This window comes from Pelodiscus sinensis, chromosome 21 (genome assembly GCF_052426305.1).
Source record: "Pelodiscus sinensis isolate ZL-2025 chromosome 21, ASM5242630v1, whole genome shotgun sequence".
Classification (NCBI taxonomy): Eukaryota; Metazoa; Chordata; order Testudines; family Trionychidae; genus Pelodiscus; species Pelodiscus sinensis.
The window spans coordinates 27,773,499-27,791,676 of NC_143072.1; the positions used below are offsets into that span (position 1 = coordinate 27,773,499).

The window sequence follows — 18,178 nt, forward strand, 5'->3', positions numbered from 1 at the left end:
CCAGGGCACGAGACCTGCTTCCCCCCCCCCGCCCCCCCGAGCCACAGTCCAGTTGAGAGCAAGGCCAGCCCCAGCCAAGGGGGGCAGCAGCTGCCCTGGGGCTGCAGGACTCCAGGCCCGGGGAAGCCGGGCGTTGCCTCCGCCGTGGTGCCTGCTGGTCCCTGCTGCCGGTACGCAGAGCAGTTCCGCCCGGGGAGAGGGCAGGGCCCGTCCAGCTCCGAGGCCATTGGCCCATTCCAGGCGGGTGGCTGCCCGCTCTCTCCTGCCGGTCCACGTGAGTTCAGCAGGCCACAAGGACTCACGCGCAGCAGGGCCTAGGCAGAGGCGTGGCTGACAGCAGCAGCCCAGGCAGGCAGTGGCTTTGGCAGGGGTGTCCAGGAGCAGGCGGCAGCTACTGGAGCTTGCCCTGCCCAGGCGCACCGCTGGGTGTGCTCCAGCCACCACACTCCCGGTAGTGGCCTACGGCCGTGTGCACAGGCCTGCTCCGGACTGCAGCCTCCGGCCATGGGCTGGGCGCCTGGCCACACAGATGAGCTGAAACTGGGGGAGGCTGCAAGCCCATGCAAAGCACCTGGCTGGCATTGCTGCACGGCTGGGCTGGGCCGGCCCTGAGCCCCACGCCGACGGTCCTGGGGCAAAGCACCTGGCTGGCATTGCTGCACGGCACGGCACGGCAGGGCTGGGCCTGAGCCCCACGCCGACGGTCCTGGGGCAAAGCACCTGGCTGGCATTGCTGCACGGCACGGCAGGGCGGGGCCGGCCCTGAGCCCCACGCCGACGGTCCTGGGGCACAGCACCTGGCTGGCATTGCTGCACGGCACGGCAGGGCTGGGCCTGAGCCCCACGCCGACGGTCCTGGGGCACAGCACCTGGCTGGCATTGCTGCATGGCAGGGCTGGGCCTGAGCCCCACGCCGACGGTCCTGGGGCACAGCACCTGGCTGGCATTGCTGCACGGCACGGCACGGCACGGCAGGGCTGGGCCTGAGCCCCACGCCGACGGTCCTGGGGCACAGCACCTGGCTGGCATTGCCCCACGCCGACGGTCCTGGGGCACAGCACCTGGCTGGCATTGCTGCACGGCACGGCAGGGCTGGGCCTGAGCCCCACACCGACGGGCCTGGGGCACAGCACCTGGCTGGCATTGCTGCACGGCACGGCAGGGCTGGGCCTGAGCCCCACGCCGACGGTCCTGGGGCACAGCACCTGGCTGGCATTGCTGCATGGCAGGGCTGGGCCTGAGCCCCACGCCGACGGTCCTGGGGCACAGCACCTGGCTGGCATTGCTGCACGGCACGGCAGGGCGGGGCCGGCCCTGAGCCCCACGCCGACGGTCCTGGGGCACAGCACCTGGCTGGCATTGCTGCACGGCACGGCACGGCACGGCAGGGCTGGGCCTGAGCCCCACACCGACGGTCCTGGGGCACAGCACCTGGCCTGCCCGTGCTGAGTGGGCTGAGCAGCTCTGCCCTTGTTCCACGGGCCTGCCCCCACCAGTCTCGCTGGCAAACTGCGCAGCCGGCTGCCTCCAGCCACTGCTCCCTGGGAGTACAGCGCAGTCCCTAGAGAGGGCAACAGCGCGCCTCCCTGACAGTGCTGGGTACCTGCCTGTCCCCAGAGCTCCCTGGCCTTGCTTGGGAGCTGGGAGGACACAGCTCAGCCGCTGCTGCGAGGGCCTCTGGGCTGTACAGCCTGAACTGCCCCGGGGCCGTGGGCCCCTTGCTGCTCCGGGTGAGCTCAGGGAGGCACAAGGCGGGGTAGGGGAACTGGGCAATAGCCATTGGCACTGGAGTCAGAGCCCTGGGACCCGTTGCCCAGCCCAGCCCCTCCTGCCCCAGTAACAATTCACCCCCCCCAAGCACGGCCTGGCAGGAGCCCGGGCGACTCAACGGAGAGTTTTATTGTAATGTCAAAGCCTTGAGAGCACGTTACAAGCATGACAAGAGGCAGAGTGTGGGGGGCAGGACCTAAGGGTGTGCATCTGGGGGGCAGAGTGGGGAGGGCAGCAGAATGGGGGGGTTAGGGGAGTTGTGGGGCAGAGGCTCAGGAGGTATAAGGGGCAGGGGAGCAGAGAAGGGAATTCAGGGGAGCACGTGGGGCAGAACAGGGCAGGGGGCTCAGGGACAAGCAACCAAAGAACAGTGGTGCCAGCCATGCCACGGATCCCAAGCAAATTGGCCACCTGCTTGAGGTGCTGCTTCCCCAGGCTGGTCATGGAGCCCAGCGTCCGGCCAGGCTCCAGCGCTGGACTTGCTGGGCTGGTCCTGCCCCAGCCCTGGGGCCACGCTGGATCAAGGGAAGGGCACTCACCCGAGCTGCCAGCACCGTGGGCAGAGGAAGGAACCGAGGGGGAGTGACATGGCGGGAGAGCAGGGCAGCCTGCTCCCCAAGTTCACAGTGTCCTGGGGGCACAGCCAGCCCCTCTGGAAACTTCTGGCTGAGCCCCTGCCAGCAGGATTTGCCACAATAGCAGGGACCCCCTTTGCGTAGCCAGGGGCCAGACACACGGCACCCTGCCCAGAGCACAAGTCCAGCAGGAGCACTGACCGCCCATGGGCGCGCTCCAATCCAGGCTGCCCAGAGCTTCCCCCAGGGACCAGCCCCCGCCTGCTCCTCTGCCCCCTCTTCCCACAGGCCATGGGAGCCTGCGGGCCCAGCGCCGCACGACCCGTCCACAGCAGGGACCTGCCTTTGCAGCACGGCCAGTTGGGGCTGGGGTGAAGATGTGGTGTTTATTGGTCACTGGTGGGGCGGGAGGCAGTGGCGGTGGGGCAGGGCTGCCTTGGAAGCCGGTCTCCCACCAGCACCACGCTGCATCACTCAGCAGGGACGTCTCCCCAGGCGCCTGGCTCAGCCCTCCTGGGCCCACTTCAGGAAGGTGGGAATGTCGCGCACCGGCACGTTGCGGGTCAGCGCCTTGACACGCAGGTTCCGATCGTCCGTGAGCAGCACCACCTCTCGGAGCAGACGAATCGGGTCGTCTGGAAGAGAGTGACACGGCTGAGCAGAAGCCCTGCCAGAGCTGCACAGTCAGCATGCCGGCCATGCGGCCACCTGGTGCTGCCCGGGCTGGCTCTGCTTCTCCCACTCAGCCTGGTTCCTTCCTTCATACTGCCCCCCGCCCCGAGCCCTGGCACCTGCATGGCCCCAGCAGTGCGCTCTGCTAGTTGCTGAGGGAATTCCACCCAGGGCAGGAAGCCTTATGTACTGACTGCAACCAGCAAGGGCTCCCCATGGACAGGACATGCCGCCACCTGCAACCTGTGGGGTCCGGCCAAGGCTGCCATGCCACACCCTGACTCCTGAGCAGAGACTTCACTGGAGCGATGGCAGATAATTTCTGATGGAGCCTCATGACTTCTGCATATTGACCCTGACGCCAATCAGAGCCAGCCCCCAATCACAGGGCAGATCTGACCTGCGCACGGAGCCCTAACGTGTGTCCAGCAGGCCCCAGGCCGGGGGACGTTGACGCAGGAAGCCCAGGTCAGGCCATGCTCTTGCTGGCGCAGCAGAGCAGGCTTGCAGCCTTTGATGTACGCTCCAGCAGGAAGCGGGTGCTCACTGGAAGATCTAACACCAAGCCTTATTCTGGGAGCCACTTTGCCTTTGCAGGACCACAAACATTAGGGCTTTGCTGGGCTAGACAGGAAGAGCTGGACCCCGCCAAATGACTGACATGGTCTTGCCCACAAGACGGCTGAGCTGCTCTGGGGCTGGGCTAGCTGGGGAACTGAGCAGGGTGGATGGAAGGCGCTGGATCCTCTGAGCAGAGCTCTGGTCCTAGGCACACCGCAAGAACAGCGCCTCTGAACCGGGGCCGGAGAGAACACCCAAGTCCCTGGAAGCCCACCACGTGCACCATGGGCCCAGGGCCTGATGCACTGGGAGGGGCAGACTCACAGGAAGGTGTCTGGGCACCCGGTGGGTTGTAAGGGGTGGGTCCCTGGGATCTGCTGGGTTGGGAGAGATGGGCCAGTGGGAGGCCATCCTGGGACCTGATGCACTGGCCCCGGGGATCTGTTGGCAGCAGGATCAGGAGGTTTTGCGCGGACACTGAGAAATGTGTAACAATAAACATCCACTGTGCCGAGCCTGCTGACGTGGCTCCTTGTTACAAACCAGAGGCTGTCAGCTTGTCAGGCCCCATCCACCATAATCCACATGATTTGAAAATTCAGCATCATTTATGCATAAACATTGGGTGACGGTTTCTCTGCGAATCTGACAAGTTAAGCTGCTAAGAATTTGCACTGACAAACGCCCGCTGATTTCTTGGGCAGCTGCTGATGTCATGCCTGTCCCAGCAGCCCTTGCAAAGCGCTGTCCGGGGCGAGGGCCTGGCGGGCAAGCCGAGGGGAGGGCATTGCTGTGCAGAGGGAAGACAGCCCCGAGCCGCTCCCCAACGGCACTGAGGTGCGCCGCTAGCTAGAGACGGAAGGACTCTGCCCGTGCAGCCGTAACTCCACCTCTCCCACAGGAGGCAGCCGGGCTAACCTTGGCGATGGCTCCTCCGGGGTTGTGCACTGGCTGCTCCTGCACACCTGGCGGCCGAGAGCCTGGGGCCGTGGTGCCAAGTGGCCTCACGGCGTGAGACTCTGGCGCGCGCGGGGGCAAGGAGCACTGGGGTCCACCCCTGGAGTGTCTGGCACAGTTCGTGCCGGTGGGTGGGGCTCTCGCCCCTCCGGAGCCGCTGCCCCTGTACCTTTGTTGGTGGGCATGAAGTCCTTGGCCTTGTCATTGCAGTAATGGAGACAGCAGGACAGAATCAGGTCGTCGTTGCTGCCCTGGAAGGAAGGACAACGCAACCCATGTCAGCAAAGCCGGTCTGCAGCGCTTGGGGGCAGCTCCCAGCACACCCAGCCTGGGGCGGGTGGCATGGAGGACGTGCAGAGCCCGCAAGCAGAAGGCTCCTCTCCCCTACGCGGGTGGCCAGCGGAAGGGAGAGCTGCCGCCCAGCTCTGGGATGCGCTCTGGCCACGTGCCCAGCTCCAGCGCTTGATCTGCCCACGCTGCAAGCCTCCTCCGGCCGCGCCTCCCGTTACCTGCTGGCCGGTGGTGTCCTCGCTGCGGAAGGAGATGGACTCGAGCTCGTTGCCTCGGCTCGTCAGAGCCCGCATGCAGCTGTCGCGGCTCTCGAAGCGCTGCTCCAGGAACTCGATGGCTCTCCGGGCTTTCTCCTGCAGCAAGCGGGTGTGGCCCCCGGCCCGGTGCTCCACTTCCGGGCCCTTGGCCAGGCCATCCAGCTCATTGATCACTTGGAGAAAGAAGGGCAGAGGGGCCTTGGGTACAGGCAGCCAGAGCCTGGCACAGACCCGCCCAAGGCTGGGAGAGGGCACTGGGCCGAGACTCAGGCGCAACTCCTGGCTCTGCCACAATCTGCAGGTGACCCTGGGCAGGTCACCTGCCCACCTGGGAAATGGGAAATGCTGCTGCTTTCCCCGCCCCGCTTCCGTCTTGCCCATTGGACTGTGTGCTCGTCAGTGCGCCCAGCACCCCCCAGTGAGGCTGGACCCCTGGGGTCTCCAGCTGCTTCTGCCACGGACCACACCACACCCAGGCAGTGCGGGAGGAAGCTCCGGGCCACGCAGTCCCATCTCTGCCTCCAGGCTACAGCAACGAACGGCTGCACCAGGCTAAGCATGAGCCTGGCCCCTTCCCTACAGCCTGCAGAACTGCTGCCGCAGGTCCCCCTGCCCCGCGGCTCCGGGAGGAGGTGGGGTGCCAGGTGGCTCTGGGCGACACGTGCAGCCACGTGGGGTGTGGCTGAAGGAGGGAGATGCACGGCCCCTGGCACCCAGCCTGCGGGACAGAGGGGTTTCGCCGGTGCCCTGAGCCTGGTGGAGGGGCAGGGATTCCATCTGCCCTCCTGGCACGCAGGGCCCCACCCTGGAGCAGGCTGACTCCTCGGCTGCTGCTCATTTTGCTTGGCTGAGGATTAAGTCCTAGAGCCCGTTGTGGAAACCCCAGCCTCTCCAGCGCCCGTGTCCACTGGGAGCCCTGGCCCTCAGCACCTCATTGGGAGACACCCCAGGAGGCTCTGCTGCCTGCCCAAAACCGCCCGTGTGCAAGAGACAGTGGGCATGGATAGGCAAGTGGGTGAGCACTGTCTGTGCACACGTGTGAGCGAGGCCCCGTGCACAGTCGGGGGGTGATCGCTGTCTGCACACGAGCGAACAAGCCCGTGCGCGGGAGGGAGGGAGCGAGCGAGGCCCCGTGCGCAGTCGGGGGGTGATCGCTGTCTGCACACGAGCGAACAAGCCCGTGCGCGGGAGGGAGGGAGGGAGCGAGGCCCCGTGCGCAGTCGGGGGGTGATCGCTGTCCGCACACGAGCGAACAAGCCCGTGCGCGGGAGGGAGGGAGGGAGCGAGGCCCCGTGCGCAGTCGGGGGGTGATCGCTGTCCGCACACGAGCGAACAAGCCCGTGCGCGGGAGGGAGGGAGCGAGCAAGGCCCCGTGCGCAGTCGGGGGGGTGATCGCTGTCCGCACACGAGTGAACAAGCCCGTGCGCGGGAGGGAGGGAGGGAGCGAGGCCCCATGCGCAGTCGGGGGGTGATCGCTGTCCGCACACGAGCGAACAAGCCCGTGCGCGGGAGGGAGGGAGCGAGTGAGGCCCCGTGCGCAGTCGGGGGGTGATCTCTGTCCGCACACGAGTGAACAAGCCCGTGCGCGGGAGGGAGGGAGCGAGCAAGGCCCCGTGCGCAGTCGGGGGGAGGGAGGGAGCGAGCAAGGCCCCGTGCGCAGTCGGGGGGGTGATCGCTGTCCGCACACGAGCGAACAAGCCCGTGCGCGGGAGGGAGGGAGGGAGTGAGGCCCCGTGCGCAGTCGGGGGGTGATCGCTGTCTGCACACGAGCGAACAAGCCCGTGCGCGGGAGGGAGGGAGTGAGCGAGGCCCCGTGCGCAGTCGGGGGGTGATCGCTGTCCGCACACGAGCGAACAAGCCCGTGCGCGGGAGGGAGGGAGTGAGCAAGGCCCCGTGCGCAGTCGGGGGGGGTGATCGCTGTCCGCACACGAGCGAACAAGCCCGTGCGCGGGAGGGAGGGAGGGAGCGAGGCCCCGTGCGCAGTCGGGGGGTGATCGCTGTCTGCACACGAGCGAACAAGCCCGTGCGCGGGAGGGAGGGAGCGAGTGAGGCCCCGTGCGCAGTCGGGGGGTGATCGCTGTCCGCACACGAGCGAACAAGCCCGTGCGCGGGAGGGAGGGAGTGAGCAAGGCCCCGTGCGCAGTCGGGGGGGGGTGATCGCTGTCCGCACACGAGCGAACAAGCCCGTGCGCGGGAGGGAGGGAGGGAGTGAGGCCCCGTGCGCAGTCGGGGGGTGATCGCTGTCCGCACACGAGTGAACAAGCCTGTGCGTGGGAGGGAGGGAGTGAGCGAGGCCCCGTGCGCAGTCGGGGGGTGATCGCTGTCCGCACACGAGCGAACAAGCCCGTGCGCGGGAGGGAGGGAGTGAGCGAGGCCCCGTGCGCAGTCGGGGGGTGATCGCTGTCTGCACACGAGCGAACAAGCCCGTGCGCGGGAGGGAGGGAGTGAGCAAGGCCCCGTGCGCAGTCTGGGTTTCAGACACAGCTTAATTTCTGAAGATTCTTTCCAAGCGCCAAGCCAAAGCCCTGAGATCAAGTGGGAAATATGCATTCCTTGGGGGCCTGGGAGAGCGTTGGGGGCCTGAGGCCTCACCCCAGTGCTGTGAATCACTGCACAGGGAGCTGTGTGATTGCTCTGTTCCAGGGGGAGGCTGGCACTCACTGTCTGGGCATTTGAACGAAAGCTACGTCGGGCAGCTTCACTCCTCACTCATCCCTGACTCCCGAGGCCCACGGCTGCCGTTTCCACACACTGCACGGCTGAGGCTGGGGGGGAGTGGTGCAAAAACGGAACATCCAACAGGAAAAGCTGGTATTCCAGCCCGAAATCCGCCTTCCTGCTTCCAACCCAAACAGGCTTCAAAGGGGAGCCTTGTTTGTGCTGCTGCACCAGGCCTAGCGTCTCAATGGCAGGCTCAGGCTGAAGGAGCACAGAGCAGGTTAAAGAGCAAGAGAAGCAAAGCAAATGGAAAGCGACACTCTTAACCCCTTGTTGCGTCCCGGTGGTGCGGGGTTTGGTGCGGCCTGCAAGCTGAGCACCTCTGCTGCTGGGGGGGTGCCCTGCTCCTGCCACACGCCTGGGGCCCGCTCGGCTCCTCCAGCCAAGGGTTCACGCTGACTGCAGGGGACAGATCTCATTAACTCTGGGGCCTTCCCTCAGCTAGCGGATGGTCCAGCACAGCCAGGCTCATTGCTTCAGCATGCTTTACTACTAGCCAGGAAGGAGATCTGACAGCCCCATGAGGACGAGGCCCTATCACGCCTACCAACATGGGGAAACTGAGGCACAAATGGGCAAGGGATGTCAGAGCCAGGATTAGAATCCACAAACTCCTGGCTCAAGCTGCTTCTTTGGGGCCAAGCAGTGCACACAGCAGCCTAGAGCCCCAGGGATTGAGCTGGGCCCTGGCTGAAGCTTGGGGGGGAAAGGGACCCAGGGTCTCTAGCCTTCTAGCTGGGGCTCGGGGTTATGCAGCTTCAGTGAAACCACGCAGCAGCAGCAGGGAGGCGTCGGCTTTGCAGGTGCCGCTAGCGTGGCTGGCATGCCCGCCCCCGGGGCTGCCAGCTTCCTGCCCTTTGCTCCCAAAGCGCTGGCGCACCGCGGGACCTCTGCCAAGCTGGGCAGCCAGGTCCTGGATCCCTCCCCGGACAGGCCTGCTGGCCTCCGTGGAAGAGCCCAGCATCTCCTGGGCAACAGAGCTGGAGCTGTGCAGCAAGCCCCTGGATCACACTGCTGCCCAGGGCCTGCAGGGACACCGGGTGTCTCCCCATTCCCCAGTGCTCTGTGCCAAAGGCCGTCTCACACGGCTGCTGGCGTCCCTGTCCACAAGCTGGCAACAGGCGACCCCCCGTCCTGGGCACAGTCCCCGGCCACGGGAAGCCAGGGCCCCAGGCTGGGGACTCGGGCAGGGACAGAAGCGGCACTCTGGGGCACTGGCCTGGAGACACTTAGCTCTGTCCAGCTCCTTTGTGCGGGCTGCAGGCTGGAGCGGACCGGGGCAGCGGAACAACACTCGCACCCATGAGCAGTCGGAGCTGAGGCAGCCCTCCCGCCCTGGGAGACCACCCAGCAGCACAGCCGTTATCTGCCAGGCCGCGTGTTTACCAATAACGGGAACCAGCTTGGCTTTTACTGCAAGCTTTATAAGGAGAAAAAGAAGGGCTGGGCTTCCCTAGGACACAGGCTGGCCATGTACTCTGGCTGCCTAAGCCCCAGCTCCGCCAGGCTAAGCTGTCTGCTTGCATTGTTTGACAATCCCCCACCCTGTTCCCTGCAAATCCTTCTGCCTCCCACGGGCTGGTGTCCTGGCACCCCTGGGAGAGGGGCGTCCACCCAGGAGGCAGGCCATGGGCAAAGGGAGCCACCAGTGACGGGGCCAGCGCGGTGTCTGCATGGGACCTGCTGAAGTGCCTGTGGGAATCATGCTCCCCTGCCCAGGTCTGGGCTCCACCGGCTGAATCCCATCTCATCCCAATGGCAAGAACTGAACGGGCTGGCCAGAGCACCGCACAGGCCACACAGAACCGTGGGGCCAGCCCACAGAGGGGCCAGCCTGCTAGGACTCCACACGGGACACTGGGCCCTCCTGCTGGAAGGGCAGCTCTGGTCTTACTCACCAATCAGGGGCACCACGAGGATGAATTTCCGCCCCTCCAGCAGCTTCTTCAGGCTGTTCAGGTGGTCGATGAAGCCGTTGGTGTCTGGCACCAGGAAGACAGGTCGGATCTCCAGCTCCATCTGTCGCATCTGGCTCTGATCCTTCAGCACGGCCTGTAAGAGGCCAGAGCGGAGCCTGAGCAAGGCCTGCCCCCCATGGCCTGGGGCAAGCACATTTAGCCACAGAAGAGTCGGGTGGTTCTCAGTTAATGCCGAGCCCCCCAAGAGGCGGGCAGGGCCATGCAGGAAGGGATGAGCTGTGCTGTGCTGCGCTATGGCAGCTCTTGCTAGCTCCCCTGGATGTCATTGTGGAATCCCCATCAGAACTCAGAGCAGTGCCAGGCCCAGGCGCTGGCTGGTAACATGCCCTTTGGCCAGGGCACAGCGCTGACGGGCTAAGTGCAGGTGGCAGGGCAGCCCCCCGGGGAGCGGGTTTCAGGGTTCAGTGGCAGGCTGTCTGAACACACAGGGTCACAGTGATGCCAGTCACGTGATGGCGCGTGGGGCTCTGTGACCGTGCCACATGCGTGCCCCTGGTGTGTGGCGTTTGCCTCCCAGCTCTCCAGATGGTACCCCTCAGACTCCTGGCAGCTGTGAGCAGTGCCTGTGCTGGTCGTCACGTCCCATCCCGCTCCCTGGGCCGCCCGGTGAGAGAAGGACACAGGATGCGCAGGGAGGGAAAGAGCGAGGTCGGTGGGGAATGTGCCAAGTCCCCTCTTGCAGCTCCAAGACGCTCAGGGAGCCAGAGGGAAACTCGCCTTTGCAGAGTTCAGAGGCCGCAGCAAGATTTATTTTTGTTTGTGCGAGTAAAAGGCTGCAGAAGCCTCTGGCCAAGGGGCATGGGGGGAGTGGCCTGGATTCTCGCTGGCTCTGGGCCAAAGATGGAAGAGTCTGTGTGCAGAGCTGGAGGCATTGCCTCTGATTAACTCTTCAGCTGGTACTGAGCACACGGGAGCCTGCATCATGGTCACGAGGAAGTGAAGCGGGCGGGGAGTAGGGTCCTGGGCTTCTATTCTGTGCACATGTGCCTTGAAACCAAGTCCTCTCTCTGGGCCTCAGTTTCCCCTCACTCGACTGGGGACAATGACCCTTCCCCACTTGGGTGGCGCATGAAGCCCTGGGATGCCGCGAAGGGCCAGAGTCACAGCTGGTGCTGAAAGAGACGCTGGGGCCCTGGCTCCCCCCAAGCTCTTGGGTCAAGGGGCAGTGAGCACAGAGGGTCACTTCCATGCCAGGCGAGCTGTCTTGAAGGAGGGCAGAAGCAGCCCAAGCAGCCCTCCATGTCCTCTGCCAGCACATGGCCTGGAGCCGCAGGTTCTGCCCTGCGCTCCGCCCCGGTGGGATACCTCCTCCCAGCACACAGCCCACTCGCCCAGGGTTGCTGGGGGGTGACCTTTCAAGCTGCCCTTGGTGGGGCAGAGATGAGGCACCTCTGAATACACTGGCAGCCCAGTCCCCTCCATATCTGCATCAGCTGGAAGCCCCTGGGGACTGGCCAGTGGCTCCAGCTTGGAAAGGGAGCCAGCTACATGCAGCACCATGGTGCAGACTGTCCAGGAGGGCCCCGGCTGGGCAGTGCCCATCATACAGTGCAGACTCAGGGGCCGGCTTGCACTGCTCTGCAGGCCTGGGGGGAGGCCCCAGGAAGCGATGAGAGCGTGCAGAGCAGAGCGGAGGTGGCACGCCACTGCCCGAGGGCCTGCTAGCAGCACCAGCCCCCTGCTCCGGCCAGGTCGCCGCCGCTATTCCTGCTCTGCCCAGGCGCCTGCCCACGCGGGCCTTGTCTGCTCCGCGGGGACAGCAGGCGGATTTTCCAGGGACGGAGAACAATGCCTGTCGCTGGGCTCTGCTTGAGGGCTTCCTAGTTCCAAGGTTTGTCGGCAGCGTCTTCCTCAGCAGTAAACGTGCCCCGGGCCTGGTAGCGAGCTGGGGCCGCCGCCGTGGAGCCGCCGTGGGAGGGTGTGCGGCTTCCGCAGCCAGCAGGCACCCGCTCCCAGGCAGGTGCGTGTCAGCGCGTGTGCGCCCGCCGCATTGTTCCTCCATGGAGAGCGTGAATGGGCCGGGGCTATATTTAGAAAGTTACTCACGCTGCTGCCACAAAGGAGCGGCTGCATCTTAAGGGGGCGGCCGCTGCGTGTGCACGGAAGGGACAGGAGTGAGGCTATTTTGGGAAGACATGTCAGAATTGGCTGCCCAGTTAAGCTGCTTCTGTAATGTCCAGCAAAACAATAGCAGCATCCAGAGGAAGAGCCTGTTATGGTTCAGGTGGGATGTTTTCAGCAGTTCAGGAAACCTGACCGCTCCCAGCGCACAGCAGTGGCACAAAGGACAGAGGACCAAGTGCTTGGCCAAGGGGCGGGGAGGCTGGGAATCCAGCAGCAGCCAGCGCTTCGCAAGAGAAAACATGGCTGCCGGGGAGGGGCCCAGCTGCTGTACACAGCGTTAGACTTCCCTCCCCGCCTCCTGCAGTGCGCCCGGATGGGGCGCCCCCGCACTGCGCCCCAGCCCAGTCCCTCACCCCCTGCCCACTGCTGAGGGGACATGAGGCAGGGGAGAAGGGGGGCCTGGCCTGCTGGGAGATGAGCAGCAAAACTGGCCAGTGGGATCAGTGTGAGAAGGCCACAAGTGCCCAAGAAAGCTCCTGGCAGGGGACGGAGGTCGAGGTTCGCCTCAGCCCACCAGCCACCTCCCTGCTCTGCCGTCTCTTCAGAGCTGCACTCTGCTCCCCGGCCCCAGGGCTGAATGTGTGATACGAAGTGAACCCACCGCCCTGCGGGAGTCCCACCTTGCCTGACACTAGCACTGCAGGGACCCGCGAAGAGGGAGCAAAGGCCTGGGGCACATTTGTGCTGGGTGACGGGCTGCGGCAGCGCGCGGGACCAGAAGGAGGGTTACACGGTAGCTGCACGGCTCTGCGTTTCAACACAGCAGCACTTCTGCTGCCTGGGAGCGCAGGGGAGGAGTGGGCAGCCAGGCCAGGGTGAAGGGGCATCGGACCAGGACTCTCCGCTGCAGGAAGGCAGGCCCAGGGGATGACACTCAGAGCGGAGGACGGGCTGTGAAGCAGACAGTCAGAGCTGGGAGCGGGCGCCCTTTGCTCAGGGGAAGGAGGGCGCTTTGGGCCGCGCTTGTCTCCCTCCCGGGAACTGGAGGAGCCGCTTCCTTCAAGTGCCAGAGGCTGAGGGGACCAGGGCCCGTTACCTCAAGGGAGCGTCGCGCAGACCAGCGCGGTCAGTGGGCTTGGACATCAGGGCTGGCCTGGGGGACAAAGGATCGGAAGTGATGGCAAATGGCCAGGCATCCAACTTGGAGCACGCGCCTCAGGGCGCCACAGGGCTGTGGCTGGCCTTCCCTGACGGCCTAGGGCGGGGAGCCACGATGGGAGACGGGAGCCTGGCAGGGATGGCAGAAAGCGCAAGAGGGTTTCGCTGGGAAGAATGCGGATGCGGCCCCGGGGGAGGAGGAGCCGGGGGCAGGAAGGCAGCCCCAGCCTGAGGGGCAAGGGCGCACGGAGCGACAGAGCAGGCAGGGAGGGGAAGGGATCTGGGGATGTGCACGGAGCAGGGAGTGGAGAACCCCTCTCCACAGAGCTGCCCTGGCTGCCCCTGGAATGCTGCGCAGAGGGCCAGCCCGGCCAGCCAGCATGGGGACAGGGAGAGAGGCTGGCTCAGTGGCTGCGAGGGGGGGGCTCAGCTCCTTGCCCTGCCACAGTTTCCCTAGGTGGGCCTGGGCAAGGCCCTCGGGGTGCATCTACTCTGCAGCAGCCCTCGTGAGCCCAAGGCTCAGGGCCCAGGCCAAGTAACTCTGGCTTGCTGGGGGCCCTTTGGGCTTGGGCTGGCAGACAGGTTCCAGGACCAACCCCCACAGCCTCCGCCCAAACAGCGCAGCCCAGCCATGCTACTGGGCTCTGCCTGCCATGGAGACAGTCCCTTAGTGCCTCTGGGCCGCCGCGCAGCCCGGCTCTGGGAGGAGACACAGTAAAGCCAGGGGCTGCAGCGAAGGGGGCCATTTCCACCGTGGCAGGGCTGCCAGACCAGGACAGGTGGGGAGGCAGGAGGGGGAGGCAGGCTTCAGAAGGGGGGATGACAGCAGGAAGAAAGGGGCAGCTGAGAAAGCCAGGCCCGGCTGTGGAGTCACTCCTGAGAAGGCTCAGACTCCCTGCTGCTCAGGGCAGGGAACACTAGCTAGGACGAATGCTGGGGAGGCTACTCCCGGGGAGCCCGGCCTCTCTCGGTCTGCTCCTCCAACTCCCTGCCTCAGGCTCTCGCCTCGGGTCAGCACCCACTGCAGCATGAGGGCTGGGGCCCTGCTCCACTCTGCCTGGCCAACCCTGGGCTCAGCTACTTCACGCAAACCCTCAGGAGCTCTCCTCCACCCCTGGAAATCAGGCTCCAAGTGCACTCTGGCTCCCAGCTACATCCCCCAACATGCCCACACCCTCGGCCTGAGCGCCGTCCAGCCCCAGCGGCTCTGGAGAGACGCGCTGGAAAGGAAGCCCAGGACACCCTCCAGCAGCCCCCTGGTCCTTGTGCAGCGGCGATCCCTGGGGCTGGCAGGGGGGCTGGTGGCCGGAGGGGGCTCTGCACACGCTGCCGTCCCTGAACATGTGCAGTTCCTGGTTGCTGTGTCTGAACACGGTGCTGGGAAGTGGGGAATTTACTGACACCTCCCACTTACCAACCCTGGAGGCTGCAGGCCGCTTGCTGTAATTTACAGCCCCTCGCTCCAATCCCCAGCTCCCTTGTAGCAATAATGTGACCCAGCTCCCTGCCAGCAGCCACGGGCTGGTTAGCACAGGGCAGCCCCTCCCTCTCGCACAAATCAGACCTGCGCTGGAGAGGGGTTTGTAGAAAAAGGGGAAACATCCAGCAAGTTTGGGGTGGGTTGGAAGTGCAGTGCCGTGGTTCTGGGCCCCCCGCCAATAGCTGGAGGGTACACATGTGTGCGCTCTCCCAGTAGGGCCTTCAGCGGCCCTGTTTTACAACCGCCTCGGCACAGACGGCAGAGTTCACGCATCTGGCCAGACAGATGTGTCTGGCTTACGTTCAAGGCTGGAAAATGAAGAATTATGGAAGTGAAGGGCCCTGGGCATTAGAGAGGGCGGAGGTGAGGGGGAGGGGGGCAGAGAGAATTTTCCTCTGCTGAGAAATCCTCATCTGGGCTGTGAGGGTGGAGGAGGAAGAGGGGCCAGAGAAAGCCAAGTGGCCAATAGCCATGAATGCAGGCTGCTCTTAAAGGGCCAGCGCGCTCCCCACCAGGGCCCAGCTCCAAATCCAGCTCGCTCACAAGGTACCTCTGGCGAAAACGCCAGGAACTCAATGCAGGCTGCGTTGCCATAGCGATGCTTTGGTTACAGCCACAGGCAGAGCATCTCCCCGTGGGGCTCTTTAATGGACTGCAGAGACCCCCCCAAGGGAGAAACGCTGAGCCCAGCTCTGGCCCCCCGACACGCACAGCGCGAGGTCTGGCTGTGCGGATCCCTGACCGGAGGATGACCCCGCATGACAGTCGGGCCTGGCCTGCTCCTGGGTGCTCCCAGGTTTCTGACAGGTTGGCTTTTACCTTGGACTCCCATGGCAGCAGGACTGTCCCGTGTGACCCCCCCGTGGGTCCCTGCCCCCAGACACAGCAGGGAAAACAGCCGACTCCTGCCCTCCCAGTGGGGAGCCAAGCGTGCGGGTGTATGCGGGTGTACAAGGGAGCAGGCCGTTCCACGATGCTCCCTCTGCCCCGGGCCTGCGGTCACTCTCTGAGGCTGCCCTACCTGAATCTTGTCCTGACGTCGCTGCTGCTCAGCCACTTTCCTGGCGAGCGCTTGTTTCCTGGCTCTGAGCTCCCTGATGTCAAACTCTTCTCCACTGGCATCAGCCTCCGAATCGTCTTCAAACGCCTCGACCCTCAAGTCATCCTCCTTCTTACCGGAAACCAGACAAAGCAGAAGAGGAGAGTCAGCGGTACTGAGTGCCCACCCAGCACACGAAGGCCCCCGTCGCCCCTGGAAATACCGAAGAGGAAACCAAGGGAAAGTAACTCCCCACTCGCCTTCGGAAACACACCACGGAAAGGCCAGGAAATCCAGAGGCGAGGGTTGTGCGGTTAAAGCACTGTTCTGCGTTCGAGTCCAGGCTCAGGCAGGCTCCTGGACAAGTTATTTAACCTCTGCAAATGGGAGACTGCAGCTGCCTTTTGCCCACCCTTCCTCAATGCCTTGTCTTTTAGGGTGCGAGCTCTCTGGGGCAGAGACTGCTTCTGATCGCGTCTGGGCCAAAGGGCTCCAAGTGCTGCTGAGACCCCAGGCACTCCCCTAAGACAAGGGAAAACTCGGAATCAAGGCGGGAAGCCCAAAGTAGACTCCACTAGAGAAGGAGACCTAGAGTCCTGGAGTCCAAGGCTAGAGAGACCACTGGACCCTCTGGTCTGACCTCCCGCGTAACAGGCCACACCTGCCCCCAGTGGCCCATGCACCAAGCCTGCGCTTGCTGCGCGCACTACAGCGGATCTTTTAGAAAGAGAAGTCCAATCTGGATTTAGACACCCCGAGTGCAGGGAATCCCAGCTCCCCGGCGAACCGTTTCAATGGCTCGCGACCCTCACTCCCATCCGGAACTTGTCTGGCTGCAGCTCCTGGCCCCTGGGGCTCGGTCAGCCCTGGTTGGGCGGAGGCGCCCTCTCCCCTCAGAGCTCTTCCTCCAGGGAGGGCTTTCCTGGCTGGGACCAGACGCCACTTCCTTTTCTCTGGGGCAAAACTGGCTGAGCGCCTCCCCCTGCGCCCGGCCTCGCAGCTCATTACTGAGCTCCTTCCGCGGCCCTCGGCCTTCCGGACACGGGCAGCCAGCCCGGAGCCCCAGCCCCATGCTCCCTGCAGACACAGCCCAGGGCTGCACCCGCCGCTGAGCCAGCCCAGTGCTTTGGCCAGTTCCCACCCCCTCCTGCTTTCCAGAGCGTCGTGTCCAGCACGTGAGAGCTGCCTTCCTGGCTCCTCGCTGGGGATCCACACTGCTCTCGAGAGCCGCCCTCCGCTCCAAGCTGACCCCATGGAGACGGAGCACTGCTGGGTGGCGAAGGCTCTGGGGACCTTCCTAGAATCACTGCAGAGGGCTTGGCCTCCAGGGCAGGGCACACGGCCCATCCCTAGTCAACCAGTCGACTTGTTTACAGTGCTGACTGGCTCCCCAGCAGGCTGCAGCTGCTCCACACCTGGAAGCGTGGGCCGGGCTCGTGCTGGGGGCTGGGCGGGGCCTCAGGACTACCCAGCGTGCTGGAGCTGAGGCGGCAATGGCAGCTCCTCTGCGCTGCAGGGCGCTAACCCCGATGTGGAGCCCGAGCCCAAGCCCTGGCCCTCCCCACACCTTCCACTGCAGCCTGGGGCACTGGCGGATTCTCAGTGACGGGGCCAGGCTCTGCGCCTGTGATGGGCATGAGCACCATGGCTCCTTCTGGCCTGGGGTCAATGGGGTCGGGGCCTGTGCGTTGGGCCCCATTGTCTGTAGGGACTGAGCCGCCTCGGGCATTCCCTTGGCCACGCGTGGGCTACTCCCAGGCCAGGGCGCAGGGGCAGCCTGGGACAGAGAGTAACCTCGGGGCAGCTCGGGGAGCGCAGAGGCTGCCAGGGAGCCCCGGGAATACTCCCCCGCCGGGCAGTGCAGAGCTTCCTCGTTTCACATTCAGCACTTGTCCTGAGCCCAGGCCTGGCCCTGCACTGAGCAGCTCTTCCCTCCCGTGGCCCCGGAGCCCTGGGAAGGAGGAAGACGAGCCCAGACTCAGTTCCTTCTCTCAGGACAGCCCCGACCGCAGGGAGCCCCAGGGCAGGGCACAGGTCAGTGTGTTCCCAGGTTGGGAATCTGCTCACCCCGGGTCAGGGGACGGTCACGTTGGCCAGCTTGAGGCTCAGCTTGGACCCAAATGCAGAAGCTCCTGGGTTACGTAAGGAGTCAGAGGCTCCTACAGCTGAGCAAGCCGACAGGGCGGGGGCACCGCTCGCTGCCTGAGCTCAGCTCTGGGTGGTCAGCGCTTCTGCCAGGAATGCCCCTGCTGAGACCCAGAACTGGGCCACCAGACTCCACCTGGGTCAGTCTCCATCCCTCCCATTGCCTGGAGGGTTAGGTCTCTGGGGTACTGCCACAGCTTGTGACCGCTGCTGCCGTGACCTCAGGCTGCCTCTCCGCACAGCCGGGGGCTGCCCTGTGTCCCTGCCGGTCAGGGGCTCAGCTCCCAGCACGTCCAGGCCTGGCTCGCAGGCAGGCTGAAGGAAGCGAAGGGCACTCTCCAGCCAGCCCTCCACTGGGGACAACCCCACGCAGCCCCCCCAGTACAGGGCTCTTCCCTACTCTACCTCTTGTGTGGGTCTGCATGAGGCGGGGCAAAGCCAGGGCTGCCCAGCCCCCAATGCCATGTCCCAAGAGTCACCCTGCTGCGTGGCTGGCAGGGGCGTTGTATGCC

At 65.0% G+C, this 18,178-nt stretch overlaps 1 protein-coding gene across 6 annotated transcripts in view; it reads right to left on the bottom strand.

Annotated features, from left to right (window-relative positions):
• Positions 1-1,881: 1,881 nt before the first annotated feature.
• Positions 1,882-18,178, bottom strand: part of SMG6 (SMG6 nonsense mediated mRNA decay factor) — a 157,527-nt gene continuing 141,230 nt past the window's right edge. For 4 of the 6 annotated variants that reach the window (XM_075904436.2, XM_075904438.2, XM_075904440.2 and 1 more), the window contains exons 15-19: positions 15,504-15,653; positions 9,700-9,853; positions 5,045-5,256; positions 4,705-4,786; positions 1,882-2,980 (exon numbers count right to left, since the gene is read on the bottom strand). In XM_075904436.2, coding sequence (XP_075760551.2) covers positions 2,850-2,980; positions 4,705-4,786; positions 5,045-5,256; positions 9,700-9,853; positions 15,504-15,653 — 729 coding nt within the window. In that variant the 3' untranslated portion in view covers positions 1,882-2,849. The remainder of the gene's footprint in view (positions 2,981-4,704; positions 4,787-5,044; positions 5,257-9,699; positions 9,854-15,503; positions 15,654-18,178) is intronic. The other 2 variants (XM_075904437.2, XM_075904442.2) reach the window with 1 other exon arrangement.